General features: G+C 38.5%; 1 protein-coding gene across 10 annotated transcripts in view; it reads right to left on the minus strand.

Annotated features, from left to right (window-relative positions):
• Positions 1–24,351, minus strand: part of CPSF73-II (cleavage and polyadenylation specificity factor 73 kDa subunit-II) — a 45,040-nt gene extending 20,689 nt beyond the window's left edge. For 3 of the 10 annotated variants that reach the window (XR_016172274.1, XR_016172275.1, XM_089149303.1), the window contains exons 1-9: positions 23,598–24,338; positions 23,410–23,521; positions 20,664–20,918; positions 20,386–20,563; positions 20,229–20,301; positions 18,843–18,960; positions 17,466–17,539; positions 10,302–10,438; positions 1,247–1,310 (exon numbers count right to left, since the gene is read on the minus strand). Coding sequence is in view for 8 of the 10 variants with exons in the window: in XM_089149303.1 (XP_089005429.1) it covers positions 1,247–1,310; positions 10,302–10,438; positions 17,466–17,539; positions 18,843–18,960; positions 20,229–20,301; positions 20,386–20,563; positions 20,664–20,688 (669 nt within the window). In the remaining 2 variants the exon portion in view is untranslated. Of the gene's footprint in view, positions 1–1,246; positions 1,311–10,301; positions 10,439–17,465; positions 17,540–18,842; positions 18,961–20,228; positions 20,302–20,385; positions 20,564–20,663; positions 20,919–23,409; positions 23,522–23,597 lie in introns of all 10 variants that reach the window. The other 7 variants (XM_089149309.1, XM_089149310.1, XM_089149308.1 and 4 more) reach the window with 7 other exon arrangements.
• Between the last annotated feature and the right edge of the window lie 227 nt (positions 24,352–24,578).

The following is a 24,578-nucleotide window of genomic DNA, read 5'->3' on the forward strand; positions in this document are numbered from 1 at the left end:
CTGAGTACCTTACAGAAAGGTGAACGCAGTGCTGAGGGCTTTATCACAAGCAGGGTATAGGGGCAATTTCTACACAGCCTTACCCCAGCAATTTATGCTGACAGGCTGTTTCAATGCCTCGACCTTAGGGTACAACTGCAGTCCACCAACCATTGCACCAAGGCATGCCTCTATATGCTCTATTATATCTCTGAGGTTCAACTCTGGGTTTCCTTCTACAATTTTCAGTTTCTTCTCCTTTCCTTTTCTCCAGCTGCTTCTGCTACTTTTTCCTGCAACCCTACAACCTCCTCCAATGACTGCAACACTCAGCTCAGGTTAGTTTTCGTTGTTCTTTTTCTTCTCCTTCTTGGTTTCATACTTTCCCTGTTTCCCCCGTTCTTACCTCCAGCCAGCAAGATCAGCGTGGCAGCACCTGAAGCTGGTTTTTCTTCTTCCTCTAGCAAAATGGAGTCAAGTGCTGATGACTTACCCAAACCCCCCCCCCCCCCAGGCCAATGATTTCATCTGCTTCTTGGTTATTTTTTTATCAAATTTACTCTTAAGATGCTGTTGCCTATTGTCTAAAATTTTAAAATATATAAGCATATTAGTGATTTGCTTTTTATAATGGCAGCTTTGACAGTCGGCAGCCATATTCTTGGTTCCATTTTCTTACCGTTTATAAATTATAATAGAATAATTGATAACAAGAATTACTGTTTTTTAAATATAATTATGATTTATATTAGGACTTAGTGAATCACTAAATAAAAGGGGCAAGCCTTGGTGCAATGGTTGGACCACAGTTGTAACCTAAGGTCAAGGCATCGAAACAGTCTCTCAACAAGAATTGTTGGCATAAGGCTGTATAGGAAAATTGCCCCTGAAACTCTACTTGTGTGGAAGCCTTTGGACCAAGTTCATCGTTCTTTCTAAATTACTAAATAAGAGAATGCTGATATATCATGTATGCTTTTTGTTGTTTCGATGACTTTAGTGGCTTAATCATGGTGATATAAGGTATGTTGTATTCGTGTTAGGGGGAAAAGTAATAAAAAAAAAAAAAAGGAAAGAAAGGGGGGTGTATGTACATTTAAACCACCATAACTGCCTCAGCAGCACCTAGGCGCTTCACCTGCCTTAAAAACACCTTGCCATGACAATAATGCTGCTGCTAAATCTTGAATATGTAACCAAATCTAGATATTAACGAATAGAATTCAAATCTATTTCCAGGAGTTGCTCAACAGAGTTGTCCACTTACAGCTTTAAGAAACTCCCTCTCACGGCCATATTTTGAATCACGTATAGTTGTTGCATATGTAGATCTGTCAAAAAGAGACATTTTCAGGAAACAATATTAATTGAATAAGCATTTTCCAACTATTTGGATTCAGCTGCATGAATCCTTCTACATTTTCTTTAAATCCATCATTTGCTCGGAATATCAAATCAGGCTTCCAAAATACATCTAGAGCAAAAACTATGCTACTAAGGAGGGGGAAGAAACATTTCCAAACTAAATGCAAGATTTTAAGAGAGTAACTTTTCTAACAATTAACAAACACTAGACTACACTAACATTTCTCTGAACATGATGTAGTCTCAATTGAACGACAGCCAGATAACCAAGACTTTGTCAGAAACAAATTAAATAAGTCCAAGAAAGAGCTTGTTGGGATTTCAGTTATGGGGTCTATAGGGGTAGAAGGAGGATTATCTCAAATGAAGTCTTGTAAGTTTGCTGCAGGTTGACAAAATGGTGGTACAATAGGAAATTGATTCCAATACGGTGGTGTGGGAAGAAAGTCTTAACTACAGAAGTCTTAATTATAGGTGTCACCTAGGCTTTCAGGCAGGTCTTCATTGTGTAAGGCAAGCCTCGCCTTATGTGATATGCATAAGGCAGGTGCCTTGGCTTCCAAGGCTTCGACTAGGCATCCAGGCGCCTGAGAGAGCCAAGGCTTCCACCTTTTCGTCCTTTTTTTTCCCTTAATATAAATATTCTTAGCCAAGGGCTGGGATTTACTAGCCTAATAGATTCTAATCTAAACAAATAAAATTGGTTGGCAAATTACGCTGATATATACAATACCACATGTGATCACCTAATCCTTTTCATTGCAAAACCCTCACCCCCAGCACTCACAGCGGCAATCCCTGGTGTCTTCTTCCCATGGTGGGAGATCTCGCTCTCGAGCGAGATCTCGCTACCATGAAAAACCGAGATCTCGACCATCTCGGCGAGATCTCGGTCGAGATATGCCATTTTTTGGGTGTCAACTCGGTAGCCCATCTCGGTGGGTTTTAGGGTCCCAGTTAGGCTAAAACTTGGTATTTAGCCTATTTGATGCCTTTTGAACACACTAGTGGCCTTGGATTTGTGAGAAAACAGCTCTAAGTATGATTCTAAGTCTACCCATATTGTGAAACCGAAATGCTGTAGGATTAGAGAATGCAAGGTTATATAACATATAATATAAAACCATTAATGCTGTAGGATTATAGAATGCAAGGTTATATAACATGTAATATAAAACCTTAAGGCATATAAATGAAAATCATGTGTATCAAATACATCAAATAACTTAAATGTCATCAAGATAACATTCATATGAGTATTACAATCTTAACTTTCAAGAATAGAATGATAAAAGTATACAACCGTTAGAAGTTTTATATAAGTCATTAACGCATAAGTTCATAAGACAAGTAGAGGATGATTGAGCTTTCTTTGATGTTGTAGATGTGCTAAGAGTAGTTGCAAGTGAAACTTTGGCTGAAATCTACAAAAAATTTGGAAAAAGTTGAGAGTTCCAGCGAGATATGGCGAGATTTGGGGCAAGATATGGCGAGATATGGCGAGATATAGCGAGATATGGCGAGATCTCGAGCGAGATATCCCATCTCGCAGATCTCGCCCTTGATCTCGTCTCGGTTTATGAAAAAACCGAGATATCTCGCGAGATCTCCCACCATGCTTCTTCCCTCTCCGGCAGTTCCCTTCTCAGTTGAAGGTAGGTTCCAGCGACTTTTTTCTTTATTTTTTACTCCGGAAGTTCTCTTCTCAATTGAAGGCTTATTCAGCACAATTACCTCTTGGGTGACTTATTTTGTTTACTCATCATATGAGACACCAACAGGCACCATCACACTCACAGCGAACAGGAGCTGCTTCCAGCGAGTTGTTCCTTTTTATCATTCATATTGTGAGGCATCATGCACCACTGCAAGCTCAAAGCAGCACCACCGCGCTCCGGCAACCTCTTCTTCTTAGGCTGACAAGAGGTAAATTTTTACCGCAAGTCTACCACTCCGATAGGTTTTTTTAATTTTATTTTTAAGTTTAGGGTGTAATTTTTTTTAATATGCAACTCTATCCCCCCAGCAGATTCATCTCTGTTCCTCCTGCAATTCTCTTCTCCCACTCCGGCAGCTTTCCAGCAACTTCTTCTTCTCTGCTGAATAAGTAATTTTTTTAAAAGTTTATTGTTTTTTCTGCATTCTGCAAGTCTGCAACTCCAATAGGTTCTTCTTTTTTTTTAATTTACAACTACAACAATAAGCCTTGTCTCAACTTGGCTACATGGATTCTTGCCTTCCAATTTCTGTTTGAGGTCATGCTAGATACAAGGCCTAAGCTATGCATATCATTTCTCACCACTTCTCATAAGATTACCGTAGGTCTACCCCTAGCTCTTCTAGTTCCTTCAATTTGAATTATATCGCTTCTCTGTACAAGGGCATTTATAGGTCTCCGATGAACCTGGTCGTGCCACATTAAACTACTTTCTTGAAACTCATCACTTATGGGAGCAAGTTTCAGACCAACTCTAATATGATCATTTATTATCTTATCCTTCCCAATTTTGCCACTCATCCATCTTAGCATCATCATTTCTCCTACACTGAGTTTATCTATATGATTCTTTTTAACAGTCCAACACTCTGCACCGTACAATCATAGCTGGTTGAATGACCATCCTATAGAATTTTCCTTTAAGCTTTAATGGAATACGTCGATCACACAAGACCCCGGACGCACCTCTCCACTTCATCCACCCGATTTTAATTCTTTGGAAAACATCAACCTTTATATCACCTCTTTTATTTATGACTGAACCTAGATACCTAAAACAGTCACTCTAAGGAATCTCCTTATCGTCAAGTTTCACCACCTCATCGTTTTCCTCATAACTAAAGTTACAAACTAGATATTTTGTCTTCGTTCTACTTAGTTTAAAGTCTCTTGATTCCAAAGTTGATCTCCATGATTCTAACTTGGTATTAATCCTTTTTGAGTTTCATCTATCAACACAATATCATCAGCAAAAAGCATACACTAGGGGACCTTATCTTGAATGTCTTTGGTTAATTCATCCATTACAAGTGCAAATAAATAGGGGCTTAAATTGATCCTTGGTGTAGCCCAACTGTAATTGAAAATTCATTACTTTGTCCCTCCACCATTCTTACACTTGTTACTGAACCATCATACATATCCTTTACTACCTAAGTAGGCTTAGTGTTTTTTTTTTTAATTTACATTCTACCTAAATACATATAATTTATTTAGGAGGTAAGACCTAGTGAATTACTATATGTGGTTTTCAATATGTTGGATGACTTAAGGTAGCCTAATGTTTAGTTTTTTTTAATTATCTAAGAAATGATATGTTTATTTCTATTTATAATGAACAAGAGTGTACAGGATGTACACTAAAAATGCCTTCACCACTGCGGCCAGTGCCTCACCGCCTGAATTGGGCTAAACCACCTCACATCGCCTCGTCACTATGACAACTATTCTTTAGGCCCCCCAAAAAAATTATTGATGGGCAACAAAGTTGTAGGTGCCAGATGGTCCTATCATGATAATTGAATAAATAAAGTGGTTACAAATATGTATCAAACACATAACCATTGGCTGAATTCCATAGCCAGGAAAAGGATTAAAGAAGCACCTCCTCTACTTAAATACCTAGACAAGATTAGAGCTAACAACCGGATCACAAAAGTAATCAGTAAAGTCAACTACATGGTCACCATACAATTGACCTGAGCAACATAGGTATAGATGTCGATAATCTAGAGGGGCATTGTCTGTCAAGCATCTAGAATGCACAAAATACCCCCTCCAAGGCTCAAATATAGTCATCTAAAGTCTAAACCTTTTCCAGATGGTTTCATTAGGGAAAGATCTGCTAGCAATGTTGCATAACAAATCAGATAAGCCAGAAATCTTACAGCTGAGTTGGCTGTCCACAGGGATCAAAAGTCAAAACATCATCCTCCATGGCAAGTTTTAGCCCATACAGTTTTAATACATTGAAAGGTAAATCTCTTTTTGAGTCCACATGGAATACAACGCCCAAAATCAATTATTTTGTTAGAGAAAATGAGTAAACAAAAATTCTATTTGATGTAGCCTCAATCTAATGAGAGCCAATCTTCTAACATCTGTAGGACAAAGTCATCTCCAAGCTCAAAACAATGGGCTATGGTGAATTCGAGTATAGCCTATGGGGTGATGTCAGAAATGGGATCCCTGTGAGTTCGAACCACTAATCTTAAACACCCTGGCTGGAACATATGAGTAGTTTGGGTTTATATGGGACATTTTGGATAGATTTCCAAAGTCAAGCATATGTGATATATGGAGTAAGAAGTTTCTTGAGATAACTTACGAAGGCTTAATTATGAGAAATTGGAATTAAACTTGGACAGAGTCTAGGACTAATTGCCTAGTAGGTTTGGATGATGCGATTTGGAGTTAGATGACACATTTTTTTGGAAGGAAAGGGGGTGCCAAAACAAGAATTGACAGATCCAGAGTTTCGCTAGGGGTATGGGGCTGCAATATGGATATTTACGTGTAATATGGAGTTTCAGGGTAATGTGATGGATGGTTGTTGACATCGGGGATTCTTGATATGCAGTGGAGAGAAAGGCTCAAACCAAGGTAGGGGATTCCAAAGAGAAATTAAAGGCGAATGAGAGGTAGGCAGCCAGTCTACCTGGATGAGGGCCTTGTAGTTGGTAGAATTCCTCCCCCCCCCCCCGGGGGGCGGTTCTTCACTATACAAATTGAACAAAGCCAGAATTGCAGCAGCAAAATACAAGAGAGCACTAGAGTGGAGAAACTTTATTAATCATATCGACGTTGAATGGCTTCCATCAAGTGGAGGGACTTATTTATACATAATGTGTTGGAGTCCTAATCCAATATGGACTCAAAGCTGGAATCTAACTTAAATTAGGAATTAGCTGTTCTAGACTAGGAAATATAAAATATAACTATGTCTTTACAAACCTTGTACAAGGAACAGCAACCCAAATTGTGGGCCTCTATTAATTACTTAAAACTAATTAAAAAATTACTATTTGGCCCTTAGGTTGGGCAGAATAACAAAATATGCCACTGCTCAAACAACTAAGCTAAAAAACTTTAAAATTTTAAAAAGAGGATTGATGTGCTGCTGGGCAGCAAACCTAAGGGCTTCTGATGCAGCACAACCAGAACCAGAAATTACTGTTCACGCTACAGTAGCGTGAACAGTAACCTAGATGATATTTTTCATATTTGGTGGGCCCCAAGTCTAGCTTGCATGGAAATAGATTCAAATTTGGTGGGCCCAAACTCCAGCTTGCAAGGAGATAAAATAGGATCTGTTTTCGTGGGAGTTCTAGAGATAATTTAGAATTTTATTATTTATTATTGGGATAATCATGTAATCAAAGTTTTTTTATTTGGGTAGGATATCTAGGATAAGTTTTAGTTAGTTTTAAATTCCTAAGAGTCCTTGTAGGATCAGTCTTTTGTTAGTTTTAAATTACCAAGAGTCCTATTAGAGTCTGTTTTCGTATCAAGTATGTTTGTTTTGTTATTTAAACACTTGTAATCAGCTTATTGAGGATGGAATAGAAAAATATGAATTGAAGCTTTAGCTTTGTGCGTTTGCAGCAGCCCCCCCCTTCTCTCCTCTTTTCTTCTTCTTCTTCTTTTCTTCTTATGAGTGTCCTTCTCTCTCTTCCTCTTCTTCAAGACTAATTCTTCTAAGATTTCCCTTCTTCCCCCTATCTTCTTTATATCCTTCTTTCTTCTATAGTCTGTCCCCCATTATTTGGTATCAGAGCCCAAACCTGGATAGATCTCTTCTTTATCTCATCGTTTGTTCAACCTTCTTTTCTCTCTTCCTTGTTTTCTTCTCCTCCTTGAGATCTTTCTACTCTTCATCCTTTCTTTATTGCCCCTAATTTCTTTTCTCAGTAATTGTGAACAATGCTACAACAACCTATCAAATCCTTTTTTTGTGGTGCCAATCGTGAGACAGATTTCTTCTATGAAACTCGAGGACGAGTTTTTTTTAAGAGAGGGAGAAATTGATGCAGCACAACCAGAACCAGAAATTACTGTTCACGCTACAGTAGCGTGAACAGTAACCTAGATGATATTTTTCATATTTGGTGGGCCCCAAGTCTAGCTTGCATGGAAATAGATTCAAATTTGGTGGGCCCAAACTCCAGCTTGCAAGGAGATAAAATAGGATCTGTTTTCGTGGGAGTTCTAGAGATAATTTAGAATTTTATTATTTATTATTGGGATAATCATGTAATCAAAGTTTTTTTATTTGGGTAGGATATCTAGGATAAGTTTTAGTTAGTTTTAAATTCCTAAGAGTCCTTGTAGGATCAGTCTTTTGTTAGTTTTAAATTACCAAGAGTCCTATTAGAGTCTGTTTTCGTATCAAGTATGTTTGTTTTGTTATTTAAACACTTGTAATCAGCTTATTGAGGATGGAATAGAAAAATATGAATTGAAGCTTTAGCTTTGTGCGTTTGCAGCAGCCCCCCCCTTCTCTCCTCTTTTCTTCTTCTTCTTCTTTTCTTCTTATGAGTGTTCTTCTCTCTCTTCCTCTTCTTCAAGACTAATTCTTCTAAGATTTCCCTTCTTCCCCCTATCTTCTTTATATCCTACTTTCTTCTATAGTCTGTCCCCCATTAGCTTCTCTTGGCCTTCAACTTCATCTTGGAGGGTTTGGATCCTGCATCATTTATGTTAACATTTGTAGGTGAATTTTAAGGGTTCGCCCAAGTTTAAAACTTGCCATGTCAGAGACAGATTCTTGTGTGGACCCATATGATACGGACTCCACACTAATCACAATGGTTACCTTTTCAGCACCAAATGAACAGAGAGTTTAAAAAACTTTGAGCTCAACCTTTATGATATTGCTGGTTTTCACAGAATGTTGCAGTTGTTTATTCTGTATGAGAACAGCTACCAGAGTGGAGACTTAGCAGCTGTGGAGCATTTTAAAGTCAGATATCTTATAGATTGGATAGGTAACAGGTTTTCTTTTGTACAGGTTTGCCCAAATTCCAAGGAACTACTATCATGAATATAAGGTCAACATCTCAGGCAAGCAAACCAGTGGATAATTATATTCAGAGTAACATAGATCCTGGAACTGATCAAATGCATATAATCAAGCCCCATATTGGATCAGCCAGCACTATCTCCCACATCAACTCACTAAATGTCTGAAATAGGGGGATTGACTAGGTAAAAACCCTAAAATATCTACTTAAATCCTTTTCAGAATAAAAAGATAAAAAATCACATTGGATGTGTCCATCTTAAGTAGACACCTGAAATGAGCAGTTATAAAGAGAAATTTAGAAGTTCTGAAATTCACCATCGTAATAAGCATTTAAATTTGGAGTCATTTAACATGTTGAAAATGCGTCCATTACAGTTGATGCCACATGCTTTCTTCCTCTAGTTTTTTATATTTCTAGTTATTAAAAAGGTTTTCCTGGACTGGGGCAGTCCAGAAATTGTCTCCACACCGAGCTGCGACACATGAAGGATGATGCAGGAAATCCAACAATGGATTCTAGAAAATTCCAGGCTTGAATTCAATAATATGCCTTTCCATGTATCGGCACATTGTCCTTGAATTTTAAACCGTCCATTTTGACACGCAGCAAAAAAGAAAAGGAAAGGAAAAGGTTGCCTAGTCACCTATCTTTCCTCATTGATTTTCAGCATGCCCCAACGCTGGTACAACTGCAATTGAATCGGCCTTGCTGAATCAAATTGATCAAAGGGAACTACACAGAGGAAAGCACTCTCAAGAAGACAATAATGAAGCTAAGGCCTGGACTTGTACTTGACTATAGTTGAAGATAATAAAGAAGCCGAAGTTGGTACTATTTCACCAGAGTGCCAACATTGATGAGATGCTGGGGTTGGTGCCCCTCAATCTTCTTGCCTGAAGTAGAGTAAAGTCCACTTGGGACCCCAGAAACCCTATCACTGTTTTCTGCTTTCAAGCTGTCCCTTTACAAAGTCAGAATTGCTGGGAGCACTAGTGTACTTGGCAAAAAAATGCCTTACTCTAGAGGGGCGTTGTGTCAGGTGCTCATGTGAAGAAAGCAATGAGAAAAATGGATGCACAGACTTGCACTCCAAACTAATGGGTTATCAAAGGTTCATCTCACACCTGATTAACTCTAATTGGAGGCTGAAACTTGAAATATAAGCAGGGGTTCTTGGGGTCAATCTATGTTCCATACAAAGAAATTCAGCCCTTCGCAAAAATAATTGTCGAACATTTAAAATGGAAATGGTACCCTCCACATGGCTTAGAGGTAGTCATCTAAACCTTTTCCAGATGATTTTCTCAGAAGGAAGGAGTGGAATGATCTGCTAGAGAAGTTGTATAAGAAACCTAGGCATGCTTCTAACACAGTGGTGGCAGCCCCCCATATAGAAGCAGTAACACCAAGGAGATCTCAGATTCAAGCCTCCATCCGTCCCCTCCCCTGGGCCTATAGGCCCCTGGTCCTTGTTACTGGGATGATGATAACAAAAAAAAGTTGTATAACCAACCAAGATGGATGGGACTGAAATTTTTGTGCTCTGTTCGACAACTTGGTTTCGAGCTCAACTAAGCCCCCCCCCCCCCCAAAAAAAAAAAAGTTAGACGCAGATCTCACCAAGTTGATGCACTTTTCGGGGTTCAAATCCGAGCCAAGTTTCAGTGGGAAGCATAAAACCACAGTAAAATTCTGAGATACACCATGATACCGTAATATTCGTTTGTCCTAGAATTCCAAAATATAAGATATTACCATGATTTCAGCAAGTTTTCAATTTATGTTTCCATCTAGGAAAATCCTGTTCATTCAAATTCATTACTTTTTAAAGAGCACAGCAATACTCCCACTGACACACACACACAACACAAAAGAAATGAAAAGGGAAAAGAAAACCTTAGTGGAAATTTGAAGTAAATACGAGTTCCTCTTACTCTGTTATGAGGAGATCTAGTTGTAGTCGATCAATTTGAGCTGCTCCAAGATGTCTATCAGGTGTCATGTTATAATCCCCTGTGTATACAATAGCACTATCTCCAACTTTTGCATAAAACATTGCTGCACCAAGAACCTATGGAAAAGAAATATATATATATATATATATATATATATATATATATATATTAAAAATGTGTGTTTGCAAGCCCCACAATGAAAGACACGGCACTAATCTAGTAACAGATGAAAATAATAATGGTATCCAAAAGAACTTGATAGAAGGATAATAATTGTGTGACATTACAATGGACACAAATGAAATTTGGATAGCTAGAAGTACAGAGAATATTGCAGTGCTTCTAAAATATGAAAATTTAACTGATTCTCAAATGTGACAAAATTAAAATTAAGAAAATAAAGGTGTGAACAGCAATGCATGACTGATAAGTTTCCCATTGCAGACTGAATTATAGCACACATCAGGGTTGCAAGTGTCAATCCATTTTTTGGGCCTAAATCAACCAATGATAGAAGCCTTACCCAAACATGGTTCTATGATTCTATCACGCAGAAGTTAAAAAGAAATGTTAAAAATTGAAATCCACTAATTAATATATGGGCATAATTCTAGTCTGCAATTAACAACATCTACTAAATGGTACTGGAGACCCAAACCAGCTAAAAAAACAAATTCTTGGGCCTCAAAACCAGCATCCCAAGTTGGCTGGTGAAAATTACCAAGTTTTGAACGAAACTTGAAACTTTCCAATTTATGGCTGGTCAAAACCAATTTTGCCAGAGAGTTCATGAAGCTTTTGAGAATTAAAGTAGGATGGATGAAGTGAAAGATGTGTGCCAAGTGTTGTGTGATCAAAATATTTGATGTAGCTTTGGTTGGCAGGGGCAGTTCTTTCAAGATCTTAAACAGAACCAGCCACAAGAATTTCAGTTGACTTTAAAAGGGGGGAGGGGTGATGTAAATCAAAATTTTCCCCTAGGCCGTAACCCTCAAGTGGGCCCTGTTGGGAAATGCCAAGTCAGCATTTGCCACATCGGCCTCCAATCAGTTTTGATGATGACAAACACTCTACTAATGATTCCATTCAGATGAGTCTTGTCCAGCTCATCACCACAGTGAATCTCGATGCAAAATGACCGGATCAAAGAATTACCGGAGAATCAAACTCAAGACCAACTCAAACCATCTTAGACAAAGAACCAAAGTCAAGATGAGTATCAAGACCGTTGCACAAGATCAAGTCGAAGATCAAGACTTAGGCTGAATTAGGGCTTAGGACACTCCCGCATACACATATATGTAAATGCATCCATTATATATAATTCATGCTACTAGAGTGACCTAGGACATGTTATGAGGTGTACAATGCTTAGGGTTGACCAAAAAGTCCAAAAACCCAAGCCATGTCCCAGCCCCAACTCTGTTCAGCAAAACAGAGCTCAGACGGTCGACCGTCTAGTTTTGGCATCTCTGTGTTTTCAACACAGAAGGCCAGACGGAATTTCCGTCTGGCAAACGGAATTCCGTCTGGGCTAGTCAAGCCAGACGGACGACCGTCTGGCCTTGACTTAGCCAATAACGGCTAGTTTACAACGGCTCTTTTCCAGACGGCTGACCGTCTGGGCAGACGGCTGACCATCTAGCCCTGACTTAGCCAATGACGGCTAGTTTACAACAGCTCTTTTCCAGACGGCTGACCGTCTGGGCTAAAAACAAGACAAAAATTATGTCCGTTTTCTATCCGTTGGGGATTGGCTTTAGGCACTCAAAGGTACTCTATATAAGCCCAATTCACCTCATTTAAGAGTATATACACCCACACTTGATCACCCACTCCCCAAGTGATCCTAAAGCTCTCAAATTGCAAAAAAGCCTTGTGCTTTGCCTCTCACCCTCTCCCAACCTTGAAGAAATATACCAAGGTGTTTCTAAGCTTGTGGAAGCCAAGCTTGAGGTGATTAAAGGCGTTGGTGGTGCATACATTTCCATTTGAGCATACAACTCACATTGCATCACACTCACACAAGAGGTAAAGTGTCACACCTCTTGTTAAGGTAATATCCGACACTTCTTGTATCTGCATTGGTTGTTGAATTCTAGTCTAGGTTGATTAGAATTTGGTCTTGAGTGCTCTTGCCCGTGAACAAAGATTGATTGGGTGCTATTGCCCGTTAACAAAGATTAATTGGGTGCTCTTGCCCGTAAACAAAGATTGTGAAGGGTGCTCTTGCCCTACTTGCTAAACAAAGATTGTAAAGGGTACTCTTGCCCCGCAACAAAGATTATTGTAAGGGTTTGATCTCTACCCACTATATTGAAAGAGAATCAATAGTGGAATACTCTCTTAAGGCCAAGAGAGGAGTGGACATAGACTTGTATAGTCGAACCACTATAAATTCAGTGTTGTGATTGCTTGTCTTTATTGAATTTCATTTAAATTATCAACTTACATTGAAATTGCAATCAAACCGAGAATTTGGGATAATCCACGAGGTACAACCTAATCACCCCCCCTCTAGGTTGCACCAACAGGCCTCACGAATACTCCCAAAGGTGTACCCAAAGCTGGCGGAACACTCTAGGAAGGGTATTTTGATCACTTGAGCCCTAATTTAGTTACTGGTTTATTTCCTAGAATTTTATTTTGAATTCTGTTGAAGAGTTTCAGTCAGTTAGGAAGTCCAATTTAAGTAAGAACTTTTAAGTCTTGGGACTCTTCTTAGAAGATAAGATTCCCAACAGTTTTTATTTACAAGAAAGGTTCCTAGAGTTTAAGGCTTAGAGGGAATCTATTTTCAAGGAAATTCCATAGATCCTTTATTGATTATTTCAACAGTTGTAATCATTGTGGTGGGATCCTAATCTACAAAGGAATCCCACTTAGAGTCAAGGTCTTTTAGTAGGCTATGAATAGCCTATTCTTTCCTTGTATTCCTTAAGTCTGATTATTGAATAAAACTGAGTTGAGTTAAGGATTGTGGCCTTTTGAGGCGGCCATGGTTGAGTAATTAATTGTTTTGTTCACAGATCAGCATCTCTAGCAATAATTCCAGCATCTTCATCCCACTTCCAGCAGCAATTGTCAAACACAGCAGCATCAAACAAGCAAGTACAGCAGCCCTTCCCCCCACTCCCATGCCCTCACCTTCCAACCCCACCGCACCCCTCCCCTGCCTGTGCAACCTTAAAACCCCCCCCCCCCCCTGCTGCCAGACCCCTAGCAGCAGGCCCTCCCAGCCCCCGACAGCCCTAATCCCCTCCCCCAGCCCCCTAGTTCAAGATTGCCCAAGACCTTCTACCCTTTCCAAGATCCAACCCATACCGATTCAAATTAATTATCCATCTTTTCTACCACACCTTAGGAACAATTTCATCCAATACCATCCCATAGGAATTTGTTAAGCTTTTCCCTACTAATTTCCAGAAATCCTATAACAATCTTTAGTTAGCCTTTGCCAAAACACGCCCATCACAATTTTTGAAAGACATTCAAATCAACCAAACCCTTTCCCTGAAGTTTCCTATTAGATCCTTGTTCTTTTGCTTGCAACTTTATCAAATATTATGGGCAAACCCTAAATTTTAGGGCGTCTTTCCAAGAAACCCTAACCCTAAAATTGGGTTCACATCAAGAGAGTTCTCATTCAGGGTGTTAGCATTGTGGGATGGGGGCAGTAACTTCAATTGAATCTATTATTCAGCATAGGGTCATGTGGCCCAAATCTTGGGAGGTTTATAATGGTTCAAAGTGCAGCATTTAAGTTAAAAAAAATTAGGGTTTCTTGGAGAATTCAATAATTAAATAAAGGAGCTGGATCTAGGGTTTCTGTAACCTGAAGGGGTTGGTGTTTTATGGGAATAGTATGCAGGCCTAGGAAAAGTTTGATGTGAATTTTGATGCATTATAATGGCTGGATTTAAAATCCTAAAATTTGGGACAGTAGCAAGTTTTAGGGCTGGAGGGTCAAAAAACATCCAGTTGAAATTGGTGACCCTGATTAGGGTCAAAGGAGGGTGACATGGGGAAGATTCCCTTAGAAGGCAAGCTAAATATGAAGGACAAGTTACAAAAATCTGTAGTTGCAGGATTTGGGCAGTTAGGACTTAAATGGAGGTCAGGCAGGGGAACGACAGGGCTTCCTGGATTAAGAGGAACAGCAGGTTGGAAGGCTCCTTCAATGGGCTCCAAGTGTTTCCAATGGAGGGAAGGGCCAGAACTTAGGTTAGAACAGATAAGGGTTAGGATTTCTTCAAGAAGCTCACCATTTAAAGCTGGTCTTCAATAGCAATAACTCTTTCTTGAACCGCATCTATAGGTCGAAGAAGAATCTTCAAGCAACAGACTGGATCCAACCAAACAAGCATTTGGCTACAGCCTGCATCTTGGAATTCAAACAATTAGGATCTCCAGCAACTTCGACTTAAAACACCAAGATGCTTTGACCAAAACTTTAAACACTAGATCCAGTCTCTCAAAGAAAAGGCAACAGCCAACAATTGTACAATTCAAAGCAATTAACCAAGTCTTAACTCTATTCTTCCCATCTTGGTGGCTGGAATAGCCACTTACAAATCAGATTCCTTTTAGGGATAGAAAACTGAATGATGAATTTACCATTACGTGGACCTAACTTAATCTATTTGTATCATATGATTTTAAATGGTCACATGACTTGAAACAAAAGTTACTATTTGATTAAGCTTACAGTAGTAAGCGACCTTGTGACCTCATTTTGAGCCATAAAGAGGCCCAGAGTATCTTTAAACCATGGGACTACAGGTCCATAACCACTATAACCCAACCCTGGGTTTATTTTTGGGAAAATAACCCCTTTTTGGTGATGGATCAGCATCAGCATTCTTTAAACTTACAACAACAAGAAGCCTTGTCCCAACTAAATGGGGTCGGCTGCATGGATTCTTGCTTTTCTATCCACTCTGTTTGGGGCCATACTAGATAAGGCCTAAGCTCTGCATACCCTTTCTCACTTCTCTCAAGGTTATCTTAGGTCAATATTCTTTCAAACTTGAAGGACAATTTTCAAAACAGTGTTACAAATCAGGTCTGATCTCCTAGGCTAAGTCATCTATTTCTGTCAATTTATAAGTAACTGAATGCTGGATTGATTTCCTTCTATCCTGGAATTAGGGTTAGAGTTTTGAAGGTCTTGAGTTGGTGTTTTAAGAGGTCCAGGGTCAGGGTTTTAAGGACTTAGGGTTAGGGCTTTCAAGGATCTAGGGTTTCGATTTTAAGAATCTAGGGTAGCAAGAAATTAGGGTTTTGGATGGACGCGAAGGGCTGCAATTGGGAACAAGTGTTAATGGAGATACAAAGATGATGGATCTGCAATGTGGTAAAATTCTGATGGTAGAATTGCAAGATACAGAATTAGGATTTATGATGATGAAGGGATCAAATGGGGTAAGGTTTCAAAATAGAAATTTAGGAGAGTGGAAGGTAGGACAGGATGCTTCTGGCTTACTACTTACCTGGACTACAAGTCCTGTAATAGACTGATAAGGCTATGCACCAATGTAGAAGCAGGCACAGCTGAAGAAAACCCTTCAAGTAAAACCCTTAAAATCTTGCTAATCAACTGTAAGTGGCTTACCAGTGATGGAGCAGGCTCTAATGTCAATAACACATAGGATGTAATAGACACTTTTCTTAATCTGAAATCTAAATTCTATTACATGCATAGGGCTTTATTAATTGCCTTTCACTTACCTTCCTAGTCGTACTCAAAAAAGAAACTAAACTTGAAATAGGAACTCTAATAATAAATACTAAGCTAATAACGACTATTTACTCATGTGTATCGGGTCCCTGATAAGGAGTATTTGATGAAGGTGTATCAGGGCCTGCATGATGCTCCCTTCAATCCCTGTTACAGCCCAAACTACCCAGCTAAACTTTGCCCCTTTCTTAAATTAGAAACTTTACTTTCCCTCCAAATCAGGATTTCCTATTAAGTCCAAATCCCACCATGCAAAACCTGATGATTCTTGGTGAGCAACTGGTAGGTAATGAACTCAAGACACGATCCAAGTTTCAGCCCATTCTCACATCATTAAGCCCCCATAAGTTATCTCCAGAGACTTCTCTCAAATTTACCCTATACAACCCATATCCTAGACCCTTTAAATCTATCTAAAACTACCCTATATAAACCAAATATTACGCATGTGTTCCAACCAGGGTTTTATTGGTTCAAATTCGAAGGATCCCCCTTCAAAGATAACCCCATATGTCATACCCAAATCCACCATGGTTCTTGAGCCTGGAGTTGTCTTTGCCCTACACATCTTGGAAGATAGGCCCTCATTGACCAAGCCCCAATTTGTTACAACAGTTCTCTCTGAAAGTGGAAAGCATGGATTGGATAATGCAATATTAAGATTCAAGTGGAAGATCCTCACTAGATCACGGGAACAAAAGCATTGTTCAAACTTCAAACGTGTTGTCCAATTATCATAGCATATCATGCTAAATGACACATGAAAGGACCAGATTACAAGCTGACTAGTCCATCATCCCAAGGAGGTTCTGACAGGTGTGGCAGGTCCTTATATTTCAGGTTTTCGGAGCAATTCAACATTAACCAAAAACATTAGAACAGAAGAGCAATGAGGAAAAAGAGTAGAAGCTTGAACAATCCCGTTTCCATTATCATCATTTCGCTGCTTTCCTTTTTCAGAAGGCTCATGTGCTTCTAATATTATAGAACTCCAAGTCTAGAATCAGAACTTACCTCCACATAAACTCTAACAAGCCATTCACTCAAAACTCGTCAGTTCAACTATTTGATAAGAACTATTAAAAAAGGATGTCAGTGCAGTATCTGAGGTAGTTACAGTTCAATTACTGAAGGTTAACACAGAAATGGGAACTATGGTGGCAGTAAAACATATGGAATAGATGTGCATTGACAACTACAAAGGTTTAAAAAATTTGTCTGCAAATAGTTCATACCACCAATATAGCTCTGAAGCCATAACAAAGCTTACCAAGTACAAGAAGAAAGTGAAATCAGAAATTAAAAGATGGTTTGCAGATTTCAAAAAGCAGACAAAAATTAAAGTAAAAGAGAAAGCCATTAGCTTTGTTAGCACAGCTATATGGAGAGTTCAAGAACCATACATGCCCTGCATAATAGGCACGAATCTGGAGATCCTTATCAACTTGCACAGTCTGCTTCAAATCCACCACTGTAACTGCAATATAGAGAACAGACACAAAAATGGCATTATTAAGTGAACGTTAAAATCAGATAAAATTGGCACAAGAAGCATGTTAATTGCTTAGGAATGCATAGTCCCTGTGAATATAATAGAGGAAGGGTGGAAGCTTAATGTATAACATAGAAGTTGAAATGCATATGACCGTGTGAAGTAGAGCCTTTTGCTCCACATGAAGAGGACAATGGAGTTCGCAGAAAAATAACGTTCTGGTATGTGGGAACCATCTTTACAATGTGGCTGCTGCATTTTCATAAATAGAGGGTACTGAAGAAAAAACCAAATAGGGCTTCCTTACTTTCTTAGAATGGTCTTTTAGCTCAGCTGAGTAGTCCATATAACATCTTCTAAATGCTAGTTAATGTGAGCTGATAGGACAGCAAAACATTTCACAATAAGAGAGGAACCTGAAAACAATACACAGGATTCCTTCTACTATATTATTGCCTGCAGTGCAGCTCAGAAGGAGTTCTAGGAGATACTGGACTCTGAATTGCATGGATTGTTCTATTTAATTGTCATATAATCAGATAAAGCACCTCACTGCTCCAGAGATTGTCCTACCATACTTGATTCGTAACAAACCAAAATATCTGTATATCTTTCCATTTTACATTATCAATTTTTCTTTGCTCATTCATTAAAAGAATTGTATATATGTTCATTAAGATAATTCAGCTAAACTAATAAAAAAGAGAGGTCAAGTGAAGATTCATTGATAAAAAGAGCGAACAAAAGATGCAAAACAAAATATCAGCTCCAAGAAATAGCTTATTCAAACTACCAAAAAAAATAAGAGAAAAAGGGAGCCTAGAAGGGTATACTTTGCACATATTTGTTAGTAGTAAATGCACACACTAGCAGCAATTCTCCACAAATGCTAGTATAAGTTGGTCACCTTGCTCAAATGAATTCAGAAAACAACTACTTATAACCCACACCAGAATTTAATAACCATAATACATTTGAAGTCATAACATAAATATTTTACTACAGAATGATGACAATTGGCATAAAAAAAGGGTATATGAACATGCAAGGACGCATGACAAAAACAAATCACCAACAGCATAAGCAAAAGCAGGCATACGTGTAGTTCTATATAACCGCCATGCACATGCACAAAGATAACAATCTAAAACCCAGTATGGAAATGGGCATTTTATCTGGTAATGATGCTTATATGATAGATTGTAAAATGTAGTTCCAGGGTCATTGATCTCACTTTTAGGTAGATCAAACTTCCAACAGAAAAAAGAATAAAATAAGGAGCAGATACCTTTCTTCATACAATCCATTATATGATTGTAAGTGAACTGTTCTTCCTCTCCCCTTCGGTCTACCATTACTTTCCTAAAGTCCTCCAGCATCAGAGGAGCCAAAGCCTTTGTAGGATACTGTATTAAAAAACAAATTTTAGATTCTACAGTAACTGCATTATTTTCTAACAAATTCATAGTTCAAGTGAAGACCCAAGAATAAAACATGAAGGCATTAATACGACTAGTGTTTCAAAGTTAGGGATATCCAAGCACAAAATATGAAGGAAGGCGTTACTAAAATATGAATGGTGCATCCAAGTTTAGGATATTGAAACACAACTACATGTGAATGCAATACTATATGACAAACTACAGAAACCTGCAAGATAGATTGAAACAGTTCATTCAAATGATAATGCTGAATGCTAAGAGACCTTACATTTGTCATGCAGATGCAACTGAGATATATTTGGGGAAGACTAAGGCTCTCTTATCATTTTTCCTACTAAAGAGTAGCACATTAATGTGCTAACGTACCAGACAAACATTTACTAGTTCCTGTTTTTCTTATTTTTTTGGAAAAGAGAGAGAAGAAAAGACAGCTGGAAAAGTCAGGATATCCTAATATGCCCCTAAGATCTCCATGTAGCATAATGTCAACCTTGGCACCATTCCGTGCAATGAGTTGTGCCTCTCTGATAAAAAGAGAAAGACTTCATTGTCCCTCTCCTTTCCATGCATGAGGTGCTCATCTTTAATGAAATTTGCTAGCCATCAGTGTACCTCTCCTTTGCATGCAATGAGGCGCAGCTCTCTGATAAAACAGGCTTATGCTTCATTGTCCTTCTCCTCTCATAATCACACACTCTGTGCCCTCATCTCAGAAACCATGATGCAAGAGGTCGATCAAGCGCATAGGACAAACATTACAACTCTGATCTTCTTAAGAAGAAGCCTTCATCAATGACCAATATAGAACCAAGCATGAGCTCCCAGTGACCAATATAGAACCAAGTGAATGTCCAAAATTTTGAGGAAGTTGATAGGAACAGCAGAGCTCTTAATGTCTAATGACCATCAATCAACCCTAGGCTAAAAGAATCATATCAACCAAAATGTAAGTGACTGCCCCATTATTCACTCCAATGATACAGGGAGAGACAATACCTATACATAATAGTGTGCAATATATGAAGAAATTCTCTGATATAACCTTCCAGACCTCCAAAATACATGGAAATCCACAAAATAGCCATCCTCCAAAACATGACTAATTTACTAAGCATTACAAATAACTGTTGAAATTTTCATGATCCATCACCATTTACAAAATTCCAACAGAAGAATCTCATATACAAAGAAAAGTGATAGAAGAATAAGCAGCAGTCATTAAGAAAGCTCACCGTCATGTAAATTGGGCCATGGTAACCACAGACCTCAGTGAAGTAAGTAAGCGCCCCCACATGATCCAAATGACTGAGGAAGTGTATTTAGAAAGTTAACATCCAGTTACATTCAAAAGGAACCAAAAGAGGAGACAGAAATAGCAGTTTCAGTTACAAGTGAGTGATAATGACGCATGTCAGAGCCTTGTCAAAGTCGCCAGATTCAGAGATAAGAGAAAAATCAGGGTAGCGTCGGTGGTCTTGGTAACCCATGTGCATTCCACAATCGAACATGATCCTCTTTCCACCAATGGAGACAATGACACAACTCTTCCCAACTTCTTGGCCAGCCCCTGAGAATGCCAAATAGCAAGGCATCTTCAGCAAACAAAAGGAAAAGGGGAAAAAACTTTGGAGAAGAAAATGCAAAAGGGATGTAAGAAGAGAACTTACCCAGAACAAGACATTCAATCGCCATAGCTTCTCAGCAAAACCCTAGTCAATGGTGGTCGTTATGAAATTTGGTGTGCTTCGCAGGCTTCTACTTGATTTGATCTATCTCAGCCCAATTCAGCTCCCCATGGAGATGGCCCAATAAAGTGTCATGTGTGACAACTGGCAGATGCTGGTTTACTCACGTCCTTTCCCCCTATTTTCCTTTCCTACTTTCCTACTTCATCTTCCTCCAAGCTTGCAATCTTCAAAACCCTATATAAGAGATTACCGGCACCAGGAATTTTTGTGAAAAGTAAAAATCAAAAGCCGAAACAAAACATACATGATAATAATAACGAAGAAAGAAAGAAAGTCCAGAGCCAGATCCCATCCAAAATGAAAGCCATAATTTGAAAACTAAGGGTGCGTTTGATAACGTTTCTATGGCAAAAGCACACAAAAATAAAATCTTTTGGTGTTTCTATGCTTAAAAAAATGTTTTTTGAACAATTTTGAGTGTTTGATAAACATGTTCCAAAAATGCGTTCTTAGAAATTTGTTCTACGTGGAATTTTATTCTGAACAAATATTGATAATTAAAAAAAGGACATTATCATCTAATTAACCACAAAGGATGATCATATTATTGAAGTAAAGTGAAATTTAAATTTTACAAAGTTCTTAAACAAGACTATCCATTAAGAAAAGCTCTTAAATTTAAAGAGTTTACAACACATTCAATTTAAAAGTTTAAGCTGTAGAACAAATCTACAAAGGTATTTCAGGCATACCACGCCTTCTAGCCATTTCATTAGCAAGGATCGGAACAAACTGCTGTGAGATTGCAACTATCAACATTTCAGCATTCCCCTTCACAGTAATCAATAGAACAACTGCTCACTTACATCTACTGTCCAGCTATGTAACATCTACATAAGCTAAGTATAGAGGAAATTTACATTTATTGGAATAAAGCATCTGTACAGTTACAAATATCCTTTTGACAACAATGAGGGAATCAACAAATTAGTACCAAACAAAGAAAAGAAAAAGAAGGATTATCAAATAGAGAATGAAAGCTCTGCCAACAACAATGCATATGGCTGCACATATATAAGTTGTACAGGATAACAGGCTTAAGTCCTAGCTTGGAATACTACTGGTGCTTGCATTTGTTGGACAAGTCAAAGCAAACTTGCAATATTGACACTTCCAGTGCTCCTCTGTCGGGAAATATCTGGCTTCTCGGTTTCCCGTCCAAAACTCGAGCAAGCCTTGGATCTGACTTTAAAGCCAATCAAAATCATAAGCAAACTTATGTTCACCTAGCAATGAATGATCTTCTTGGAGTTCATATCTGCACCAAATATGAGGCAGAAAGATGTCTCCAAATATGTGGAGGGATGATCTTAGAAAGTAGAAAAGAAAAAAAAACTCTGATCAAAAAAGACTCATACAAAATACCCAAGAGGAATTTCATAATTATACAAATTTATGATCAGATTCCAAAAGAAACAGACAAATTGGATGGCTATAATTAGATAGATTAATAACCCTTTGTGACCATTAGAAGGCATACAAACCTTCTCATGATATATTTCTCAACTTCCATGTGCAGCCTTGCTACTCTCTACAATATGTTTCTCACATATCCCTGAATTTCATTGTTCATCTAGAATATTTCCAACAGCCTTAGGGCATGCATTGGTCACACTACATCTCAACACCCTCAATTTTTTGCCTAAATTCTCCTACTTAAGATCAATACTGCACATCAAGTGGAATACAACAAGCATATTCTCATTTTTGTCCATGTAGATCAAGAAGTAAATGCATCTAGACAGCGAGATTTCATACCAAACACAACCTCAATATTCTTCTACGGTTCCAAAAAGGAACAGCAAGCTTTAGTTCAGATAAACAAAACAGCGAACTTTAGTTCAGTCTCAGACCAAACAATGAATGAGAAAAACGATAAAACAACAATAAAAGACGACACATCATAACTAAACAAATCAAATCAAATAAATTTGGTGATCGGAAAAGGAAAAAAAATGTTTCTAGTGCTTCAGAGCACAATGGCCATGGTTCCCGGGCTCAAGTCCCCACCTCAACCCAGAAACCGAAGAAAATAGCCTGTATCAGAGCTGCGAACACTACATCTCACCGCTTTCCGTCCTTTCTCTATCTCTTTTTCTTCTCCTTACAGCACCAACCTGGCACATTTCACAACCACAAGAGTTGCAACCTCACACATTACACAACCACAAGAGTTTCAGGAGGCTCAACTCAATCACTCTCTATTCTTTTCCAGTGGAGTGGTAGAGAGCTTTTGTCAAACAATATGAGCTCAATCGTAGAGAGTTTCCAGAAGCAAAGCTTCTTTCCCCCAGACCCATAAACCAAGAGATCCCTGTATCTCAAAAGAGCCCAAAACAGCAATATCTGCATCAAAGGCTCTCCTCAATTTCCCTGAGAATCAACCCATTCCTTCCAATGCTTTGTCATTCAACTTTCTACCCGTATTCAATTCAATAACACGCACAGGATTAGAGACGGTATCCAACTCTAAACGGAGATTAAAAAGTCAATAATTATACTCGATGGATGGTAATAACAGAATATGAACAACAAAGAAATCCCAGGTTTCCCACTAGAAGGCTCCAGATCAGAATCTCTTTGCATATGATACTTTTCACCACTCATTCCCTCACCATAGCAAACCAAAAAGGGGGGGGGGAGAAGGGAGAGAATGTTGAAATACCTATAGAAATTGCAGAGAACAATGGAGAGATCCTTTAGCATATGACCAACCGCAGTACAGCAGTCAGATTATTCTGTTGCAACGATGGTGTCCCCGGATGAGAATTGAAGTTCTAAAATGAATTTTGAAGATGAGATTAGAGAGAAGAAAAACCAGATTAGAGAGAAGGAGAAGAGTCAGGAGGTTACCTGAGCACATCGACACGAGAGACCTCGAGTTGCAGAGAAATCGTTGAGAGAAAATGGAATTCCTCGGACGAGAAAACTGGGTTTGGGTATAGGGTTTATCGCGCACATTTTTTGAGAGAAACCGGTCCGTTTTCAAACCCCCAAAAAAAAACAAACAAACCAATTTATCAAACCCATTTCAACTGTTTTGTGTTCTCTGTTCTCACAGCACATGAAAACATTAAAAACATTTTTTGAGGAGAATTATCATTCGCACACTAGAGTCTAGAAGCCAACAGAATGTCGGGAAGCATACCGGCTACAAGCTAGGAAAAACAAAACCCTAAATTTTGAAGGGAAAAATAAGAATATATAAGAATACGAAAGGGAAAAAAGAAAAAAAAAAATCCCAAACTCAGATCATTCAGATAAAGGCAATAAGAGCGATGGGAAAAAGACTGGGAAAGACATGTTCAGATTTAACAGAAGAAAAGAAGTAAATCCAAAAAAACCGGAGCATTACATCGTCAAATTGAGATGAGAACTTGAGTTTTCCGTCCCGGCTTCTTGATCTACTCTTGAGAATACAAAAGAGCGGACCATCTTCAACAAACAAAATGGAAAACAGAAACAAAAATTGAGCTATCAGAGAATCTGGAATGGATGTTAGAAGATAACTTACCTAGTACAAGACATTCTTCATCGCCATGGCTTCCCAGCAAAACCCTGGTCGATAACGATAGTAATGAACATTTTGGCGCTTCATTGGGCACTAAGCCCTATAATACAACGGTCGACATGAACGTCCTGGCGTTTGCGCGGGCTCTTTTTGAATTCATCCGTCTCTATTGCTTTTTTTTTTTTTTTTTTTCTTTTCTTTCTTTTTTTCAATTAAACAAGAAGTCTATAATTTATAACCACGATGGCACGAACGTACAACTTAAATTATCAAATCAGTAAGGTTGCGTTTGTTTGCTGTAATAAAGGTGGGGTGGAAAAATT

The sequence above is a fragment of the Hakea prostrata genome, chromosome 3 (genome assembly GCF_041222555.1).
Source record: "Hakea prostrata isolate BN-2017 chromosome 3, UWA_Hpros_2, whole genome shotgun sequence".
Lineage (NCBI taxonomy): Eukaryota > Viridiplantae > Streptophyta > Magnoliopsida > Proteales > Proteaceae > Hakea > Hakea prostrata.